At 32.7% G+C, this 18,875-nt stretch overlaps 1 protein-coding gene across 1 annotated transcript; it reads right to left on the bottom strand.

The window, feature by feature from the left end:
* Nucleotides 1-403: 403 nt before the first annotated feature.
* On the bottom strand, nt 404-18,752 carry LOC140748312 (uncharacterized). Its single transcript, XM_073081151.1, has 6 exons — nt 18,517-18,752; nt 18,055-18,164; nt 6,804-6,954; nt 5,078-5,269; nt 4,364-4,564; nt 404-491 (listed from the first exon to the last, which is right to left on the bottom strand). The coding sequence occupies exons 1-6, from the start codon at nt 18,568-18,570 to the stop codon at nt 435-437; spliced, it is 765 nt and encodes a 254-aa protein (XP_072937252.1). The 5' UTR covers nt 18,571-18,752; the 3' UTR covers nt 404-434.
* Nucleotides 18,753-18,875: the final 123 nt, after the last annotated feature.

Genomic DNA, 18,875 nt, shown 5'->3' with positions numbered 1-18,875 from the left:
GTATGCAACTCCTTATAGAGCTAGAAAGGTTAAACCATCTTCCACCACACTGTGGTTAGGTTAGGTTAGACTTTATAGACCTTTGAGCGTCATATTTTTCACAGCGATGTGTTTCAGCGATATAAAACATGTAGTTAATTCAAAACTGTTTGTTGACGACAAGTTAATTCAATTTATGTATGCAGATGAGTCAATACGAAAAAATAAAAGAAACACTGATTTTTGATGTTTATTATGAGACAAAGTTACGTGTTTAACGGTACTACATTTCAAAATCTTATAAATACTTGTTATTGTCCTATGTTAACTAATTACATCACAAAATTGCTGTTTTTGAATACCACGAATACAATAATGATTATATTGCGCAAATACAAAGAAGTAAGTAAACGTTTGTTTTAAGGATAAATAACATTTATCCTTAAAACAAACGTTTACAGACGCTTGGTGCCGATGATCTTGTCTGCCAACGCATATAGCTCTTCAACTGTCTGGGAAATAAAATTATTACTTGTGTCATTTATACATAAATATAATTATTTTTTATGGCGAGTAAAATATATGTACATTAATTGTAGATAATTTACTTCAATAAATATTGTATTTAAAAATGACAATATTCCTATTCACCTCTTGCATCTTCTTTATCATGTGTGAGCGAGAAATATATATAAAAATAGGCATTTTGAAATACAATCACCTTTGAGTTAAGTTACGGTACTTAAATAGTTTGACGCTCATTAGTAATTTTCAATCTTAACTGATTTTAACAATCATAGTTTGTTACAGGTAGGCAACAAATGACAGCATTTTCGAAATGAATACCTTGATTATTAATGCATGTTCCATACGGTATCTGGCGTACTGCAGATTACAATACCTCATTTTTTAGATCGATAGTGTGTGTGAGAGTGTTACTCAAAAAATATCACCTCGTAGAATTAAAAGCGGTAGAGTCTACATCTACACGTATTTTATATATTCTGTTATGAGTTCTTTAAAAAAATTGTAAATCCGTAATTGGCTGTAAGAAATACTATATAAGAAATGTATTTGTATGTTTTTAAGAGCTGTGGATTTTGTAATAATTAAATAAATAAATGTATCTCCGTCTGTATAAAGTAAACTGGGAAACAATTAATTCGTTGTAACGAGAATTTCTACTAAGTAGATGTTCATATTTTACTCCACCTGCTTTATACTTCTAAAAAAGAATTTATTAGTAAAACCATAAAACCCTCGGTAGTGCTCGCGGGTGGTGCAAGCCTCACGGGTGCTCGTCTTAGATATAAAAACGGCAACAGTACGATATATTTCAAAGTTATCAATGTACATACTCTTATATGTATACATTCAATTATTGAGGGCCAAAATAAAAAAAAAGGAATAAGACTTACTAATTAAAAAAATAAGGTCAATACACTGTAAACTTTTATGACGTTTAACATACCTAAAATATAGCGCCATTATATGTTACTGGTTTTTTCCCGCGGCTTCGCCCGCGTTTAGAAGAAAATAATATATGACATACATAAAACTGAAAATTCATACCTTCATTGGAATGACAGTGGCGCCATCTGGCGAAAATTGGTCGTACCAACTCTGAAACCTTCGTGGGCTCATGGACAACAACTTTGCTAAAGATCATCACTTGATCAAATGCATAATTAACGATTAAATCCTTACTAATATCGATTAAAATAATCGACTTTTTTGGTCCAAAAGATCGACTCTCCGATTAATCGATCTTAGATCGCCACCCCTAGTTCCCAAGGGATTTCCGGGATAAAAAGTATCCTATGTCCTTTCTCGGGTTTTAGACTATTTTTGTACAAAATTTCATTAAAATCGGATCCGTGGTTTAGGCGTGAAGAAGAGACAAACAGACAGACAGAGTAACATTCGGATTTATAATATTAGTAAGGATTAAAAATATATCTCCTTACACATGACAACGTGTTTACATTAAGAGTCATTTAAATATAATATCATTAACAATTATATTTTATATTGTACGTCGATAAACATGAATAGTTTATAACCGGAACTGCCGCTAATCGTGACCAAAAAATATTTGTACCTAAAGCCGTTGACTCTATTATGAAGAGATAGCGTTCTCTTTAACAATTAATTTCGGTTACTCATTTATCATGATGAGCTCATTTTTGAGAACAAAATAATAGATAGGCACATGCCAATGACCTCAATCTAGTTACAAGATTTACATTTTAGATACATTAAGACGTAAGAATAGAAATAAAGTTTTAGATACTCGCTAATATGGTGAAACATAATGATGATATGATTTTTAGAACAGGAAACTCGGGCGTAAGTAATCAAACGTAGATAGGTATAATACTTATGTTGTTTTATTTTTCAAAAGCTCTTAAGTTTTAGGTTTTATGTCTGTAAACGTAAGGGTCATAGAGCATGTCAGAAGCATGCCATGTGAGTTTAAGTGGTGGTAAAAAAATTTAAACTTTAAATTTGTTTAAAAAAATATTTTTTGTTTCGAAACGATGCAACTCCCTGTGTTAAACATTAGTCAGTTCAAATTAGTTTGACAACTTTAGAAAAATCCATGGCGCCTTCCAGATGGATAAACAAAATTCATGATATTAAACGGTGAGGGCCCTACTGGCATGGTTGATCTGTTCACCACAGATAAAAACGTTGCAAGGTTAGGTCGTTGGTTTCCTCTAGCGACATTCATAGTGATATTGATACGGATAAAATCGGTATTTGTCGGTTATTACAAATACCTATACGTTGGAAAAATCACGTAGCCAGGATAGATAGGTTTTAAGGATAAAATTTAATAATCTACAGTTTGTTGACATTTGTCAATATTCCATTCCATATAACACGGTTTAAATAAACCGTGGAATGGTTTTATTTAACCGTGTTATATGGAATGCAATTTATTATTAACAATTATTATTTTATATTATTGTTATTTCTTAGTTTATAAAAATATTTGTTTTAACACTGGCAGAATAGTACTGGTACTCATAAAAAAATGTAAAAAAAATGCTAGAAAAAAAGAAATGATATGTTTGAAAGTGATGTTCTATTTTTGTAATAAAAGTGGCAATTTTTAATTCGTGAATAGTCTATGTTTTAATAATAATTTAATATTTAAATCACAAATTGATGACTATTATACGTGTGTCAATATTATTTTAAGCCGGTAAGTATTATTTGAATAAATTTGAAGTAACAATACATATGAGTGGTATATTAAAAAAATACATATCGAATCTTCCAATGTCTTGATAAAAAATGTTGATACGAGTAAAAACGAGCTATGAACGGTGTTAGGGTTACGTGTCGCCCTCTAACATTCACACCGTCACACGTGAAGCCAACACAAACAGTCCATAGTTCGTTCTCCTATCGACACCGTGAACTAAGTATGAGGGGTTAGATCGAGCTAGAGTATAACTGGCTCGAGCCGGTTTGCCACGAGCCCAGCCACGTACAAAACGTGTAAACAAAAAGATCCGTATTCCAGTCATCGATCTATATATCATGTAGTCGGATTGAAACTGCAATTTATTGATAACACATTGACCTAATGATATTTTGTTCTTTCTAGACGGTTCTATAGCTAGGTCGGTATCTGGGTTTAGTTCATGTTTATCCTGTATTGTATACCTATTTATTGCGATTCTACCTTTATTTTATTGTTTGATTTATAATGTTTTCAGAATTTTGCAAACGTAGTTTAGATATTAGTAATGCTTTATTTCATTAACTTAGTTGTACAGGACTAAAAATCAAAGGAAGCGAATACTTTCATACGCCGTGTGTTTGTTTTGGAAAGCAGCACTTGCTTGAAAACTTGATTGCAACAATTTGTATAAATATTATAATCAATTAAAGATTTCAGTGTAAAGCATAGTATACTAAACACATTTAGAATAACTTATAGGAATTTGTGTAATGGGATTGATTTATTAATATAATATTTTAGTTACGTGTTTTTTGTTAAGCATCGTGATTTTAAAAGTATAAAAATAATTTGTCGACATTTGGTCTGCTGCTTTGATGTGACGCGTGGCACATCATTAATATTGTTTTCTTCTTGTTGTTCTTTTAATTTAGACAAATTAAACGAACGAAAATTAAACTCGCTGCACGTGATGGGCGCAGGTAATTGATCTGTTTTAATTATTTTTAAAGTCAAGTCATTTACAGTAATTAAAAATCCGTATTATTAGTTTATAATCGTTTATAAATTAACAATGCGCTTAATGCTTGTATATTAAACAAACATTATTAACGTCTGCTATTATGAGTCTGTAGGGATAATTTTATACTACATAATTGATGTATTGTGGAACGTAAGAGCTATATTTACCGTGAGGCTTTTGAGGGTCTTGACGTCATTGGTTTCATACTTGAGAAGAGCAAATTGCTCATCAGTGAACCGAACGCCCTTCTCTATATCGATTTGTTTCAGCTGTTCTAACTCTTCGTGACATTTTGCTAGAAGCTGTTCAGGAGTTAACTGTTCGCTTTCTTCTTCCATTCCCTCAGCCTCGGCTTCTTCGTCTATTGCCTGTAAAGAAAAGCGTAATAAGAATGTATGAAGAAAACGGACTACAAACGGTAAGTTGTGAAATACAAATGTATTGATGCGAAGCTTTTTTTTGCGAAGCTCTTGGATTTAGATGTCTACTAGAAGATTTAATATAAAATAAATCTAGTTTTCCCAAACCAACGACACGTTTTTTTTTCATATATTTTTGAATTTAGTATATTTCCAGTTTTTTTTTTGAAAAAATTATAGTTTAATCATCTCATAAAGAAACATAATTTAAAAAAAATAGTGTCATCATTTCATAAGTGGAAAAATACTAAATTCATAGATATATGAAAAAAATACGTGTCATTAATAATAGAAAACTAGACATCGAGAATCTGAAAAGAGATTGAGTTAGAAATACATAATCCAGAACTGATTACTTAATCATCCTGTGTGTATGACCAAGATTTCAATATGTAACGAAAAAACTTCGGCATGAAACTGATTGTAAAATTAGAATAGCTAGAAACGTATCATTACAATTACCTGTTCAAACCTCTGCGAAGCTTTGAGTTTTCTATAATATGCATCGGCCCTCTTCTTGGAAGCCCTTGCTACTTCTCGATTAACCATACGCCAGAACACGAACACAGGGTGGTGGAATAATTCCGGAGGGCACTCCTTGAGCGGTGTCTTGCCAACCAGGATCAGTCGTTTCAGTCTTTCCATTTCATCGAGCTGGAAAATAATTCATGTGGAAATTATGAACATTATATTATGGGTAACTTTACTCTGCTATACTGCACGTATATTGACGAACCTTTGCTAGATCAACATTCTGATCAAAGAATAAACTGTGTGAAAATATTTTTGAACAAAGATTATATTATATCCAAAATACTCTTAGAAATAAGAATTTACCGAAGTTTTTGACAAATATAAATTATATAATATGTTTAAAATAAACAATTACATACATTTATAAATTTATCTGAATTTTTGTGGTAAATTATTATCAAGCAAGCGATTAAAACAATTTATATGTATTTCAAATTTTTGCCCGCAACTTAGGTTTCTGATGAGATAATTTTTAAATTTCCTCCTTTTTATTATAAAACTTCTCGTAAGATTTATACTTTATCGGTTCCAATAGTCTTTTGTCTTCTTGTTCTAATTGGGCAGCGTCATTCTTACTAAGTAGATCATAATTGAATTGGGTAAGTTTATGTTTCTCATCCAATTAAATCCGAAAAACACGCTTAGCCTCCGTCGACAGTATAAGGTGGAAAGTTTGATGAGTGTAACGATCTGCTGCAGCCACGTGAAGTGACGTGGTTCAAAACCCTTGGGTGAAATTATCTCTACACTCGTTATGCATGATAAATAATATGACGTTAAGTGGCCTAACGTCATCTGTTACTGTACTCTTTCTTGATAATTAATCTGTTATTATGTAGATAACCCTTTGTAGATTAACAGAAGAAAAGATGACGCTATAGGGATATAAAGTGACAGTCATCAAAATAAGATAAACTTGTACTCAAATATAGGTATGTATGTTAGTTCCTGGTTTGTAATTGAAAGTGAATATAAACTAATATACTATGTGCTGCAACACAGAAATATTGTCAAAAATTTGTTTTGATATTGGTATGATGAATAGTATCCTGATATGATAAGTTTAGGTGAAGAAAAAATATATTAAATCGTTTTTATCGCTATTAACACCATTTTTGTTGTGGTACACACGCATTTATGTATGTAGAATTGTAGTCATATTTATTTTTTAATATAAGATAACTTGTAAGATTGTGTATTAAGTACATTTTTGCAAGTATTATAGAAGTAGCAAACGAAAAAGCAGATGGTAAATGGCCAATGCCATCCATCAAATTATGTCAGCCATATGCGTTGCTACTCCTAAGGACTTAATTCCGCTTTCCCTAAATCCCGTACCTTTTGATGACCCTTCAAATTAAACAAATCAAATCAATAACGCAGCAACGTTCAAAATTATGTTTTAAATATCAACCCATAATTCGTCCATTATAAAGGCCCGTGTGGCGCAAAAGTAATCACTTCGGATTGTTTCCCAGCCAAGCAAGCAGTTAAATATTTGATTTCCTTTTGTGTTCTAGGCAATTTATGTCTGTCTATGAGATTCATGACTCAAATAATCTTATCGTGGGATTACGTGTATAGAAAGCATAATCTCTGGAAGGTATGGCAAGCATTCAATATTTTTTATGACGTCGTGCAGACGTGTACTCACGACTCTAGATGAGATCCGTTTGTTGAGGTTCTCCTCGTTGACAGCGCGGATCCTCTCTTCCAGCTCGGTCATGTAGGACTTGTCCGTGAGCCGCACCAGGTTCGAGCCCATGTGCTTTTCCAGGCGCGCCCGCACATGCGGGTGAGCAAAGCTGGTCATAAGAGAAAAGGAGAGATTAATACCGACTTGGTAATAAATTTTGGTCACTTTTTTGAAGTGAAAAATTAACATAACGGTATTAATTGTATACGGCCAATTTTCGTCGTGTTATGTATATATTAATGCTATGGTGGATAATCGGATAAAATACTTTTAAACGGTAGCGATGTTATGTGTTTTATCGTTAAAACCTTAATACATTCCACGTACTTTATAGAACCTAGGACGGTTAAATCGTAGAATGGTATTGTGCACTAAAGATCTATAATTGAAGGAATATAAATAACAAAAAAAAATTGGTAAAAATTTAACAAACATTATAATATGCTTAATTATACTAAGTTTTCTGCGTATGTGTGCGTGTTTTTGAACTTTGAACTCGTAAAGAAACTGACATAATAATATTTAACAACGTAAAATGATTCCATGAGAACTTGTCTAATAATACGATAAAAAAATAGATACAGGCGGCGTAAGGATTAAAGATTAAAAAGCTTAACGCTATAAAAGTATTTTTAGCTTCAGAGTGTAATGTTTTACATTAAGCCCAGACTATCTACTGTGGGTTGTTATTTTTAGGAAACTATAGGACCACAGGACTATAGGACTACAAAAACAAAAGAAAAAACATCAGATTATGGAGCGGATGGTATATGATTATGATTTTTTTTCCAATTCGTAAGGTGATGAAATGATTGTCATTATCGTTAGTCAAATGACTTCGATGTTGGGTGGACGACCACAAATATCGTGACAGACAATCGTACAATCATCAACTAGGTGCGACGGTAATGAGTGGGTACTCACTTTCGCCTGGAATGCCGTTGCGTATTGTTTTGACTCGTTTTGGATATTAAATTTGATGGACGACTGATTGAAAGCAGCTCACCGTCTGGCTGTTCGCCGTAAAGTTTTAGTAGTTTTGGCGCTAGGTGGCTCGTGTCATAGTTGGGAAGTTTATCGCGGCGTGCGATGGGCCTGGCACGGTATGGCACGACCCCGCCAACACCACATGTACGTTTATATGTTAAGAACTCTACACACCGGTCTTGTCGAAATTTGGGCGATCGAAGTAACATTATGGAGAACCGATACTCCTAATGATAAGTTAAGGAGTTTATGCAATATTATTATGAACAACACGTTGTCAGTATAAAGTTGAAGCGACACATTTTTGTGCTCTTGAGTTTTTTTTTTTTTAATTTTGGTACTGACAATTACTTATTGGAATAATCGCATTGTAGGTTTTATTTTAAGGATACAACATTTGACTGTAAAATATTTTGTTTGTATTATATTTATTGTATTTCAAGCAATGAGCAATGTACTTGTATATTTAAGAAACTTTTCGATTTTTGCTCCCCAAAATCTACACGCCTCTTTATATTTCGTGACAAGATGATTTGTTAATGTCATACATGGCATAGAAATGGTTGTTCGACTGATGGTTATCAATGCATAAATTGGGCATTGTCATCGTTATTTGTGATTTCTTCAAAAGCTGCTTTTTAAAGTCATGAACTTACAACCGTTAGAATACTTTAACCTCACGAGTTATTTTAAGCTACATATAATTATTGTAAAACAGTGTTTTTCAACCTTTTTCATTGTTCGACCCCCTTAGAATATGAAAATATTTCGCGACTCCCTTTCTAGTTTTTACTAGGGGCAGAAACATGTCTGTGCTGTAAGAACATCTTTTTAATTTTATATAGTGTTTTTATTGAAGCTTCAAAACCGCTTGCGACCCCCACTTTGAAAAACATTGCACTAACATATTATAAAACTTAGGCCTTGTAAATGTGTTATAAAATTTAACTTGCTACAATCTTACTGAGAAATGTAAATTTGTCGGGAAAATTAAAATTGTTTCATTTTAATTAATTTTAAACAAATTAATTACAATCTACAGTTTATTTTAGCTACATAATTAACCTTAATTTCAGTTAAAACAGTTCCAGTCAATTCTGAAACCCAATAAATCGAGTGTAAGGTACGCTGCTCGTTGGTAAAGGCCATAATTGGCGGCTTAAATGGGTTTCACTTGTAATTGTGTTTACGGAACTTTTATCGTCGAAGGGCGAGCCGGCAAATGTAAGGGCGGGCGGCGCTATTGATAACGACTGATCATAGAGTTTACAGCTTTGTAGAATTTCTCTATATTTATGTGCTTTCTATTCTCTAGTAATATCGTTTGTAGGTGTTGTCTAATTTCGTCATTTGTGTTTTATTTTTGAACCTATCTGAGGTATATTTAAATTAAGAAGTGATAGACATATCTACATATGTAATATAATAAGTTTAAATGTTACACAAACATTAATTATGTTGCTATATTTAATCTTGCAATCACTGGATTCACTGTATAGTGATATCATTTTATTTTATGAACTCAATGAACATTTGATATTAGTAGTCTTTTTATTTTACACTGAAGACAATATAAGTGAATTAATGAAGTGAATATATTTCTATGGAAGAAATCTAACAATGTAACTTAAAATTATTTTGAAAATAAACTTTTATTTTTCCATGTTATTGTCTACGATGTATAAACCTGTGGATCAGAATTGGCAGGCAGCTGCTATGAGTTTGTTTCGATCGCGTGATAGGCACAAATTTCATAGAAAATGGAAAAAACGGCGTGTTTTGCAATGACATGATGACAGGTCTGTATTGTTTTGAAGCTACGTGGATTTTTTTGGAATTAATGAGTGCGGCTCGAATTCACATGAAATATGGTACTTTGTAAAGAATTAAATGCAAGTACAAATCAATGTCGTTTGAGACGTAGTATTTTATGCAATAACAAGATGTATTTGACAAAATATTATGTGTCTACTATTAAAGAGCAGTATATACTAAATTTAAAGAGGTAGTATAAATTTTAAACTTTTATAAATAACAGGTAATATTATAAATTCTAATTGTAATTTTCAACATGGTTAACAAAACATATTATTCTCGCTAATTCTTTATCAGAGAACTGTATTACGAAATAAAACAAATTTGTGACCTTTTTAATATCATGAGTTAAGCGTGGATAACCTTCAAGAGTGCTGATTAATGTTGGTATGGACCCCCAAAGTTGTTATGCATATATCATATAAGTGAGTAAATATTTACATTTATGTGACCTTTTTCCTACGTATTTTGATTGCACTATTAAAAAGAGCGATATTCAGCTCAGGTCCGTTTTGAGTCTACAATATTATTTTATTTAGGAAGTGAACAAAATGATAATTTTAATTGGATTGAATTTTGACATGGCAGAAGTCCATTCTTGGATGCGCTTGGAAACTTGTTGCTAAAGTCCATTTAACAATACTACTACTACTACTACTGATTAACTAATTGATTTGTTGCAAACTTCCTTTATATATTCGATATCCAATATAAAGTATACTATTTTTTACTTGTTATATGACGTCTATAAAAAACTGACAAGAAGTCCATCTGATTTTAAGTGGTAATTGCAGTCCAGGGTCATTTGTTACTAAATCTTAACAGTACATGAGTCTTAGATATACTTGAATAGGTATTTGTGTAGCTACCTTTAAGGAACGCCTCATCAAGTCAGACTACAAAGATACTACGTATTTCAATAGTGTCGGTTCATTCGAACTCGAGATGTGTACTACGAACTCCAAGTCTCACTCTTCGACTTATACGTATAGCTGGCGATCGGAGAAATCTCATTTTAATAAAAAAAATAACACCCAAGTTTGTTGCAACATTCAATTTAACTGGAAAACATTATTCAGGTTATGTATGTTTATCGCTGAGCTACTAAAATCGGCGACGACGCAATTTTAAAACACCACGTAGTTTAGTTCAAACGTGGAATACTCGGAAATGTTTACGCATTGCCAGAATTACAAATGACGACATATTCGTGCGACGTCACTCATTTGACGCAAGAAGCTTCTACGATAAACGAGAAAACGAACGTACTTTTATCGTAGATACGTTAAATTTAAGCTTTTCGCGATCTGTTTGCCAAAATTTATATCCGTTTTCACCCGTTCTTCGACATTGGTTACGAACTCTTGACGTTAATAGTTTTAAAATGTTGGATTGGAAATTATTGGGTAAGATATGAAAGTATAGTTTACTATCTAGTCTAGTCTAGTTAAAAACTTTGAAACTAGGATTAAGTAATCTCGTTGCTTTTTATCTTTAGTATAGGTCTACATCTTCAGAATGCAAAATAAACCATCCCATAATTCCAGCGCAGCGCTGTGACTACGGCAAAATCATCATTTTTCGACGTATGGGAATTTTCTGGCGACATAGATGAATGTTTAAAGGGCGCAGTAACAATACAACACATGAAAAAAAACTAAAATAACGACATTTACGTGTAAGTTCATTAAGAAGTGGAGTAAGCAGACTGTATCCAGTCTTATAGAATACCATTTTAAGTCATCGATAACTCCCAACGGGCTTGTGTCAAGCACCGGCCTATTTTGGTAAAAACAGCGCGACCCAAATCCGCTTCAAAGAATGTTCACTCGATATTTCAACGATAAAATTACCACTGAATCACGAGCAATAAATAGCGTAAGCGCATACAGTTTCAGCACCATTACACAAATGTTCAATAGATATATATGGTGTTCTGAATCTATACAAATAAATAAACTGAATTTATTGATGTTTTAAAATAACTGCCATTTTCTGAGCTCATACATTATTGACAGAAAGACATGGATCCGCTAGTGTTACGCTGTTGTGTGCTATAACTCAAGAAGGTGTATTCGCAGTCCCTATATGAGCACGAGCACGTTGTTATTTATAAGTAAGTAGTATATAATTTCCGAAAAAAATAACAAGTTCATGATCCTGTTCTTGAGCATAAAGCTAATACGCTATTAGCTTTAGTGGCTTACGCTTACGATTGTTTTTTTCTAACTATTAAAAAGTGAAGAGAAAATAATATTCTAGCGCTAAGCGCAACACAAAATTAAAACTAAGTAATTCTACTTTATCAATGACCCAACATTTTACAGAAAATACTTGTAAGGAAGAGAGTATCTGTTTTATCAATAGCATATCAACTCAACTCAATCAAGGATAGTATTAAGGGAGCTAAATTGTTATGGTCGAAGAATTGGATATTCTCTTTGAGTGTTAAACAATTTAACAATTTTTATTATCACTGTTAGGCATTATAATAGAGTCGCCATTAATATTGCGTTCATATTGTATATAAATATTGAGATTAGATTTATTTATAATAGAGTAACCGTTAATCTCGCCCTTCATTTGTTATTGATCCAATAGTTCATTGCAATAAAACATTAGCAAAACAAATATTTACTTTCCATGGTCACGAACTTATAGCCCCGACTGTATCGATAAATAAAAATAATATACATCATTTTTGCTTTTCATTCATATTCATCTAGGATCTAACTTTCGAAGTACGTAATTACACAGACTTCCTTTCTTTATTATTAACAAGTGGATCGAGCAGGAATATCAGAATTTTACATTTATATTCCGTGATATGCAACATTATAGTCCGTACCAGGGGTCCTATGATGGTCAAATCAAGATGATGTACAGAATAATACAAACTATGTAACGTAGAGAAACCAGAACCTGAGTATAAATAAAACATTGTTGTGAAACAATTTGTTATAATAAGATGGGACTTCCGATTAACTCAATAAAGAATTGTTTTTGCATCAAGTATTTGTTATTTTCGCTCTTGATAGATACTAAAATAGCATTTATAGTTCGATTACTGAATAACATCATAAAATCGACAGAAGATAACGATCTGCTACATGACTTATTATTGTGCATAAGCTATTTGCGACGCGTGCCATATAAACAAATTGGTTAAATACATTATTTAACTGGATCTCGAACTACATTGCTATGTATGAATTTCGGGCCATTCGATAAGAGCATATCATTTCAGATATATTATGTTTATGCCAATAATAATGATTTAAATATTGTCCCAAGTGAAACAGGTCTATGATTCTGGTGTTGAGGAGCTTCTTAATATGAATACCATTTAAAATTCAATGTTTTTATTTTGATCATAATAAATAACATTAAAAGCATTTAAACATATGTTTTGGCCTCGTTTAAAAAATCTAAGTCAATATTTAACGTTATATGTAAATGAGAACATTTAGAAGTTAGTGTCAATTAGCCATTCGCATATGGATGGAGATATCGTGTTACTTGAACTTTATTACTATGAGGTTATGAAAAGAGGAACAATCGGTATAGTTCGAACAGGAAATCTTTACAATCAGACATAACTATATGGTGTTGGTTACAGGTGTTCATGGGCGGCAATCACTACTTACCATTAAGCGGACTGCATGCTTCTTTGCTACAACATCTAATGAAAAGTAGGAAAAGATTTGCGCAGTAAATATTTTCTCCAAAAAACATAGAAAAACGGTTATAAATATTAAGTAACACGTAAAGTTCAATTAAAATTCGTACCATATTGAAATTGGCTTAGGGCGCTATCTATTCTAATTCTGCCACCGACACGCGGTAGCCGCCTCGTTTTCGTTTGAATGAATACATTAAGGAACTCAGTGCCCATAAAACTGACGGCAGTAAAACAGGATGGTGCGTTATTTTTGTAGCCGTAAAACGCACGTCACGAACTTTTAACGCTTCTTAAATACTTTGAGACCATTTTACTATTTGCCGTCATTTTAAGAAACCGTGTGATCTGTTTGCTTATGTAATGGAACGTGCACGTAATGGTTTATATACAGTGTGTTTTTTTTATTTTTACGATATAGTAAAAGTGGTTGGTAGGTTAGTAATGTATTTTTAAGATGAGTAGGTAGTTACGATCGCTATGAGAGATGTCTTTAGGGTCATAAATGAAGAGGAGGGTAATATCCCTCCTGGTTTCGAAACTGGGAATGTCCGGGTTTAATAGAATGGATAGTTGTTATTAGCGCTAGACTGTATAGCTTTGTTCTGTCGAAAATATTGGTAAATAGAACATTAATTCTCATTTCTTTGATTTTTCTTCAGATTTCTCTCCATAACTGAGGGAATTCCGAAGCATCCATCATACTGTACTGTACTGTCCATTGGTGTACTTAACCAATTATATTATAGGCATAGGCTTAAGGCTAGTTACTCCAAAGCACGGAAGCATTCATGAAAAGTCATTGGCGCACGAAGTCCTATATGCAGCTTCCGACCGCGCTTCATGTTGCTTCATTTTGTGGATCGGTTACCATCTACGATCCACGATTAATAAGCCGCCTTAGGTATATTTTTTATTCACATTTGAAATAAATTTCATAGTTAAATCACAAATCTTATTTTTTAGGAGATAATTTGGTACTGAAATAGAGGTCACGCTATTTTTACTCATACAAATAACAGATAAGTAAACACGTGTTTAATAAATGTATCTAAAGAAGTGAAAAAAAAACAATAAAGATGTATTTTATTCCAGTTTGGTACCTACTAGGTTTGTACTGTAATGGGTTTGTACAATATATTATTGTGCCGTCCTATTCAAAAAATAGAAACGCACATACTTAGCAAATTAAGTTTAAAAGGAGCCAATTAAGAAAAATTTAAAAATCGACCACACAAACATTTAATAATCGTCTTTTTTATCAAAAAATCATTTGGTGATATTGTTATAAATAAGCATCTTTGGTTATGTGAATCACACCCTACACCGTAGCTACGTTCAGAATGAAGAAAGAAAATCTAACTATTAAGTAAAACCTTTCAGTAGGAACTTGTATGTGATTTATTTTAAAAGTTAGCTACCATTCTTAGAAATAGAATTCATTTATCAATTAATAGCCCATGCTACAAAGTACCAAGGGAACTTTTGTACCTCACGCATGTGCCACGTGCTCTATATTGTGCCTGGCAACCGTTAAAGTATAAAGGACGTTGACCTACAAGACGTGTACCTTTATAATTTTAAAAGGACTTACAAAGGTTATAAAATAATATTGTTTACAACTTCACATTATTGTTACTCGTATAAAGCTTAATATGTTTAATGCAATAAATTCATTTATAGTAGTATCGTAGTGTTATTCATTCATAGTATGTATGTGTCACTAAATTACTAATCAAATAGATTAATATAACCTTAAATATTTAAATGTATTTGTCACTTATTAAGTTCCTACTACTTGTATTTCAATAGAATATAAATAAATCAAATTTTAAAAATCCTATGATGTTACATATTATGTTTTTATGTATACACAAAGCTATTTTATACACCTCCAACAGAATCTCTATTAGTCCAAAGCTTCCCGCGTGATGCAAGTCTATAAAAAAAGATTTTAAAATTACCTTCGGAAATGTTCATTTCACGAGAACATGTAGCATAATATTTGTTCAGGAAGGAAGTTTTATATGATGCTAATAAAATCGTAAGAACATCGCCGGATCAACTTGCACTTAAATTTAGTAGATACGATATAAATTTTAAAAGAAGTATGACGTCCATCCCATACTATAAATGTTTCACACTTATAGCTCCACAATATTTTCTACGTTGCAGTTGTGAGTGCTATGGGTAGTGTGAACACTGTGAACACACACGCCTATAAAGAAATAAACCTAAATAATAATGTATGAAAGGACTTATCTATGTTCAATCGGAAAACGAATCCAAGAGATTACGTCCGACAAATGATCACTGTGCATGGTGGTTATTCTGTCAATCTTCTATAATACACCACAATATTTATATACGAGCACTATAGATTTTCACGTCAAATCAATCAAAGCCCACATATGTACGCTAACAGTCAGGGAAAATGGCACAGTTAATAATATATAAATTTTCTTTATTGACCACCAGACATAAGAAATTGATCCCGTAATAGGACTAATCTGCGATATTATTACTACTTTTGATGTAAAATGTATGTACCGGTCTTGCTTGGTGCATTAAATGCATTCATTTTAGAAATGTATGTTGAATTGATGATTAACAGACTTCGGCAATAATGGTCACGGACAGCAATTTCAGCTAAATATTTATCTGTATGTACACGTCCGAGATTGAGAGACGCCAAATTATGTACCTACTTGTATTGTTGTTATAGTGTAAATAACCATAGTAATATATTAAATTGGATAGGAGGATCTTCACTTAGAGTTTGAAGAGGTTTAAATACAAATTAAGAAAATCACATTTTTGTCTATGTACCACCATGTTTTTGTATCACTTACCTACCTATATTATGAGAATCAACTTAAATACGAAATGACACATTTTTAAAAACAAACTGGAATATATACGAATATAATCCGGAAAAGAAACATGTAATTTAATGTTAAAATTTTACACATGATTTATAAACCTTTTAGATGTGGATTCCTCTTAAGCTTGATGTATGGCTGAAATATTTTGGTATAAAATAAATATTTTTTTCAAATACACTTTACATTTACATCAAAATATTTATACTTATAACGCCCTATGCCATAATTGTGCCAAAGTAAAAGACGTGTTATCAAATGTAAACATTATGCAAAATGGTAGAACGTAAGAAACCTTGAATGAAAGCAGAATTTTCGTGAGAAATTTCAATAACAGACATAGTACTAAAGTAACAGACAGTGCAAATAAGTTCTAAAATAAATATTAGTAGTAGAGTAGTATTACCAACTTTAGTTTCTAAATACGAGAAAACTTTGTCAGCTGTGTCAGCTACCAAGTTGAGGAATAAATTGATAGTGTAAAACTTAGGAAAGACGTACACTGTTGCTTCATTGTGAGTTAGTTACACTAGAAACTGAAGTTTTGTTTCATAAAATCGACATCTATAACAGTCCTACTACATCGATGTTGACAAAAAAGAAAACAAGTCTTAGTGTAATAAGGTACTTAACTTTGACATAAAGGAAAACTTTTGATGGCTTTAGTTGATGTTGATATAGAAAGAGATAACTGTAACCTGAGCGAAGACGCTCTCCTGCTGGGCGGAGCACATTCCAGCGTGGGCTGGTCATCAGCATCACCAGCTGACCGCCGCCGGCCTCGGTCCGCGAGCAACTCGATCGTCGTCCAGAAACGTTCGGATGCATTGGACGCTGTACGTTGCATGTTACTATTGCACGTTGCTCTAGGCGCGGCTGAAGGTGCAATGACTGCTGCCGCCATTATCGTCGTCAAGTGCCGATCCACCCCGACCCCCTTTGGTTACACCCCACGTGTCGCTCACGCGAACATTAATCTTCCACCCTGACACCTTTCATGGGTAATTTCCCGCGTATTCACCGAAGTTTATCGATAGACCTGCCACTCCAAGCTTAAATCGCTTTCGAATTTAAAGTCGATTTTCCTGTCAATTTTTGAATGCAACGCGAAATATCTCACGAGCATAGAGCTAATAGTGAGCATGTATTATTTTAGGTACTGGTTACTAGACTTACTAGTATTGGTAATTTTGTTAGTTCAACAATTTTTGCTTCATTGACAACTTATGAACCTTCTTCAGTCAACATATCGTCTACAGTGGAAGTATTATCGGTAACTTTGAAATACAATACAAGTTACCATCACTAGTGATTTTTACAAGTGTGTCTGCTTCTAAAACTAATGTTGTCATTTTTCGAGCCGGTTCCTCGCTCGCTGGTCTGGGGGGGTGACCCGGATGGCGCCAACATCGCAGGCCGCGACCGGGTCAGCTGGATGCCTCTACGGCCTTCGGTACAATATAATTGGGGGTAAAAGTACCTATATCATTACATTTAAAGTTGTAAGCAGGTAAATTTAAAAGACTATAAAATCTATTTCGTGTCTAGAATAATAGAAGTAATAGTTATAAAGGCGTAAAAATGCGTTGGACGTTCACAAGCATGTTAAATGAAATCAAGTTATGAATATTTATTATCGGGTCTAAAAGTTATAACCGCAAAGAGTGTACTTGAGTACCTAATATTATTTTATTCTGTCAAATACAGAAGATTGATTTTTCCTAGTTTTTAAGTTAATTTTTCGCGCACATATGTTTTAGCTTTTTTATTGTCTCGCTCTATTTAGACAAACATTTAGTTATTTCTCTATAGTGGTAGTCAATGTGGTAGTATAAAAGTAACTTACGCATATTGAATGATCTTGGCTTGCCACCATCTTGGCATGTTTGGCAGCTGGAATCTTTTCATCTTCTTCCTTCCGGTCTCTCCCTCGCAGATTTCATCTTCTCCTTCCACCTTTAATTGTAAGTATTCATATAATACTAATATCATATAAATATCACATAAAAATTTACAAGTATTCATATAAGTGTAATAATAGAGATACATGCCAAGATATAAGTGAAAATGAAACGGATCCGTGTAAAGACATAAGAGAAAATGAATACATGAGCCGAGGTATAAATAAAGCAAGAAATACTGAAAGATTATTAAGCTATTTGCGAGCAACAATCTTTTTGCTGTTACATTATGCAAAGTGTGATGGCAAATTTAATACGACTGCAGTCACATGATTGGTTCCAATTGAGTCGTTAGGTTTCATTTACGTTATTGTTAGTCTTTATGTTTATACTCCGTTTCTACTAACCTGTATTTTAACTCTTTTATCTTTGTCGCCTCCATCATTTTTAGCGTCAGGCATTTTGCTTTGATTAAGTAAGCGTTTGATAAATTTAGACTAAAAATTTAGATACACGCCTAAATAATATTGTGTTAAGTTTAGATTTGGATTTAATTAAACATTTTACAATAATTTTGATCACAAAAATAATTTTTAAGAAATGTGTCAGTACAAAAATTTTGATCTACATAATATTTGACATAATTACTGTTATTAAGGGTGACGCACAGATATTATATTATTATACAGGTTGATCAATTTTATTTTTTTAGCGTAACTTTATAATATTATCTATAAATAATAATAGTGAGAATTATAATTATATT

Source organism: Epargyreus clarus, unplaced genomic scaffold (assembly GCF_041222505.1).
Source record: "Epargyreus clarus isolate Ecla_fem2 unplaced genomic scaffold, WU_Ecla_fem_2.2 ptg000015l, whole genome shotgun sequence".
Taxonomy (NCBI): domain Eukaryota; kingdom Metazoa; phylum Arthropoda; class Insecta; order Lepidoptera; family Hesperiidae; genus Epargyreus; species Epargyreus clarus.
The sequence above is the reverse complement of the archived record's forward strand: the minus strand, read 5'-3'. Positions and strand labels throughout refer to the sequence as shown.

What these genes read in the sequence shown, in the direction of transcription:
- LOC140748312 (XM_073081151.1), bottom strand. Translation starts at nt 18,570, where the DNA reads ATGCCTGACGCTAAAAATGATGGAGGCGACAAAGATAAAAGAGTTAAA. An exon ending in ATAAAAGAGTTAAAATACAG is followed by an intron (nt 18,165 to 18,516) that starts GTTAGTAGAAAC and finishes TTACAATTAAAG; the next exon opens with GTGGAAGGAGAAGATGAAAT. An exon ending in AGACCCTCAAAAGCCTCACG is followed by an intron (nt 492 to 4,363) that starts GTAAATATAGCT and finishes TTTATTTCCCAG; the next exon opens with ACAGTTGAAGAGCTATATGC.